Raw genomic sequence first — 3,831 nt, 5'->3', positions numbered from 1 at the left:
TGACACAATATGCAGCAACATGTTTGAGACCTTCTTCATTAAGGCGATAGGCAGCTGTGTTAAAACCGTCTCTTGCAGGATGACTGGGGAGGATGGTGCAACGGCATACTGGTTCTACAGCTTTTAGATCATAGCGTTTTTGAACGTCTTCTATAATTGAATATGTAGTTTCCATATCACCAGCAGAATAGAATGCAGATGCCTTCTTTAATCTACTCTATGAAATTTTACCAGTTTACAATTGCACTGACGTATATATTGCAAAGCAACAACCAAGTCTTCATATCGTACTACACATATGACCATTTTATAAAAAATTTGAATATATTTTCCAGTATTACGTAGTAGGATACCAGAGGCAAAAGCTCTTAGCTTTTCAGTTGGTGCTAGAAGTTTAGTTTTCCGGGAATACATTTTCATTTTACATTGTAGTCGTAGACCCAAATTATCATACACAACGTTTCTCAAAGACAATTCAGTGTCTAATATTATACGACGCATTTGTTCTATGAACATTGTCCTGAATTTTGTTGTAATTCGCCCCTCCATCAAATTGTTCTCATGTATTATGAAATGTGGACAGTTACCAATAAGGACACAATATTGTAAGGCTGATAAACAAAGCGTTAAACAATAGAGCAATTTGGATTCCTGCCAAAAACCTAAATATGAATGTGTTATGCAGTGAAAAAGGACAGTCTTACACATGTAGCTTGAAATGACACTGTTGCCATCAGGATGGATAAATGTTTTGAGTAACATTTTCATTAAGACATAACATCTTATCTGCGTAATATTTAGACTAAACATTAAACATCTTTCCGCTTGAGACATAGACACTCTCCATTCGAACTGTTCCAATTCACTGTCTTTACTGCCAACACCGACGAGAAAGCATCCATTTTGTTTTGCAAATGATTTCATTTCTTTTGTTGGCCATCGTCCTATACCCTCTCCGGCTAACCATGCCTGGGCCGATCTTGGCCATGTTTTGCAATGTAATGCAATCACATAGTCTTGTTCATTATAGCCAAACTGTCCTTTTACGTGTATTGCTGGTCCATGTAATTCATATTCGCCATCATCATTTGAATTCCAAGAAAAGGTTTGAGACGTTACGTGCGTACGAAATATTCGTTCCTGGAACGGATCATGACCTAACACTAGACGAAGAAGACAATACCCTGGCGGTGTGGAAACATCGTAGGACATTACATAATTGACCTCTCCTGGTTTACAGTCCTTCAAGTCAGTGACAACATTCCAGCTGTAGTCACAAATCAAGTTGTCGTTGTCTGACTTCAATGCAAGTGTTGTTGAACCCTCCGTCATACTACCAAACATGTAAATAGTTCGCTGGTAACCTTTCAATCTGTGTGTTAAAGTTGTTAGAGATTCTCTCAAAAGCCATGCCCTTCTTTCTTTAAGAACCATTTCCTCGTTCAAACCAATGTCATATAGAATTTCAGACAGACACAGAGATATATATGAAGAGTAATCTGGATCGTGCGGCATTCTGAAATGCGAAGGTAATGCATTAATAGTAGTAAGAAAACTACTTGTTCCAAAGTCAGGTTTAACAAACCATTTTATCTACACATTTGTGAAAGGACTGCTTTGGATTGGTTTTCTAACATAACTATTCCTAATACTTTAAATTGTTACAAGTGGATTGAAACAGAATACACTCAATATTCTTCCGCATGTACAAAATATGAAAAAAGGCACAATATCCGATCTGGCAAAATCCACTCATGCCAAAAACAACATACCAGACCGAGCTACTGTTATAATAATCCTATTATATTAACCGAGCCCGTGACATTCTGAAGAGCTGTGATTTGGCAGGATTTGATAATATTTCATTCGAGCGCGAACAGAAGTCTAAATTAATATCACTTGAACATTTTGCCAGCCTTAGGGTCGATTGACACTTGCTCAAATTATATTTAAATACACGACCGCCTTTAGATTCATGTGGGGGAAGTTGGTTACTTGCGGAGAACAGGTTTGTACTGGTACAGAATTCAGGAACACTGGTTAGGTTAACTGCCCACCGTTACATGACTGAAATACTGTTGAAAAACGGCGTTAAACCCAAAACAACCAAACAAAAACGAACGCCTTTATACGAATGTTATATGTACTTCATGGTCTATTGTGAGATATAGATTTAGAACACAGTGGTCTCATCATTGTGCAGGAATATTTTATCCACATGAACCACTTGCTCAACAGCCTATGTATTTTTAGAGAAAAGTGCCTCTGTAGTTTTAAAATAATGCAACGTTATTGAAATCTTATGTTTTTATGTAAATACACCAAATCTGCTAAACTAGGGTAAATTCCTTTCAAGACTAAAATCAATAGAAATCGATCCCTCCATGTAAAGCAAAAATGTCATTAAAATTTAACTAAAACATACCCATGGGTGTTTCAAACTTAGCTTTTGGTGTTAACAAATGATCAAACTTAGTTTCTTTTGTAGGCTGGTATTAAAAGGATAGTCACGACATTTTCTATCAAATATTTGAGAAGTCCCTGGACCATTGAAATACGTCAAACCTTGCTGCAGTCTTACATTTTATTTAACATTATAATCAAACTTAGTTAAATTTCACTTACAAAACTGAACCTGTGCCTCCCTTAAAAACAAATGTTAAGGTAATAAGTATACATACGTGAAAAATATTTAAATGTCTTACTTACTTTGAATAAGCTCCTTATGAACAAAATTGTAAAGTCAGATATTATACAAGGTTTCAACTTAAATGAAAAAGAATGATATTAGATATGGACTATGAACAATTAAATTTAATTATTATCGCACTGTTCAAATATCACATATGCGCTTATACAAACAGAAGATTAACCTATATCTCGATGTATGCATTTGTTTTGGTTTTGTTCAGTTTTGAGTAACACAGGCATAATTTAGGCAGTATGTCGGCTTTTACAGCTTTTGCTGGTAGAGGAAGACACCAGGTGCCCTGTTGTTTTAGGCATAGGCTGGTATATGGGGGGGGGTGGGGTGGGGTCGGGTAGTACCATCAGCCTTTCATGAGCCAGTTGGATGGCTTCACATTGAAACATTCTTTATAAACCCAATCGAGGTTTCGATCCCATATCGGTGAGGGATGAATGACCTGAAGTCGGCGACATTCATCACTCGGCCTCAAATGCACCTTCGATCTATGCAATATTATCAGCAATTTGTTGAAGAAACAATTTTCTAGATGGCAACACCCTGCTGGTTCTATTAATTAACATATGTTCATTAAAATGTTTATTATCACGTGTAATAAAGCTTTGACGTTGACGTCGTTTTAAGTATAAAAGACGTAGATCAAATTGACTTGGTCAATAATGGGCAAAGAAAAAATAAATTTTGATACTTCGGCAGGAAAAGCTTACATGTGATCAATGTGTTTTTCCACTTTGTGAATTTATTAATCTCGTTGAATGAAATCGAATGCTCGACAAAGCCTCGCATTTTATTTAACTCGTTTCTATCAATACCTAAAAACAGGGAGCAGGATTGGAAATAAAACCAGAATTTTTTTTGTGCGGTTATATACGTGTAAATATCAGTGTTTACTCTGGAACGTGGTGTCTATACAGTCCATTAAAGGAGAGAAGTAATTTAAATATAGTTAGTCAAGCTTTCAATTCATTTCTTACGTAACCTTTGGCAGTATATGTAGCACGAAAAATATTGAGAATGTAATCATTCATTGATAAAAGCCGAAGCGAAAATCATCAATGAGTTATGTAAAAACTACAGAAAAAAAACGTGTATTTTCAAGTAAACATGACAGAACTCACTTTTAT

At 35.8% G+C, this 3,831-nt stretch overlaps 1 protein-coding gene across 1 annotated transcript; it reads right to left on the bottom strand.

The window, feature by feature from the left end:
• Positions 1 to 207: 207 nt before the first annotated feature.
• Positions 208 to 2,814, bottom strand: LOC123540706 (nucleotidyltransferase MB21D2-like). The gene is made up of 2 exons (XM_045325942.2): positions 2,710 to 2,814; positions 208 to 1,516 (listed from the first exon to the last, which is right to left on the bottom strand). Exon 2 carries the CDS (start codon positions 1,513 to 1,515, stop codon positions 208 to 210), a length of 1,308 nt encoding a protein of 435 aa, XP_045181877.2. The 5' UTR covers position 1,516; positions 2,710 to 2,814.
• Positions 2,815 to 3,831: the final 1,017 nt, after the last annotated feature.

Source organism: Mercenaria mercenaria, chromosome 16 (assembly GCF_021730395.1).
Source record: "Mercenaria mercenaria strain notata chromosome 16, MADL_Memer_1, whole genome shotgun sequence".
NCBI lineage: Eukaryota > Metazoa > Mollusca > Bivalvia > Venerida > Veneridae > Mercenaria > Mercenaria mercenaria.
The sequence above is the reverse complement of the archived record's forward strand: the minus strand, read 5'-3'. Positions and strand labels throughout refer to the sequence as shown.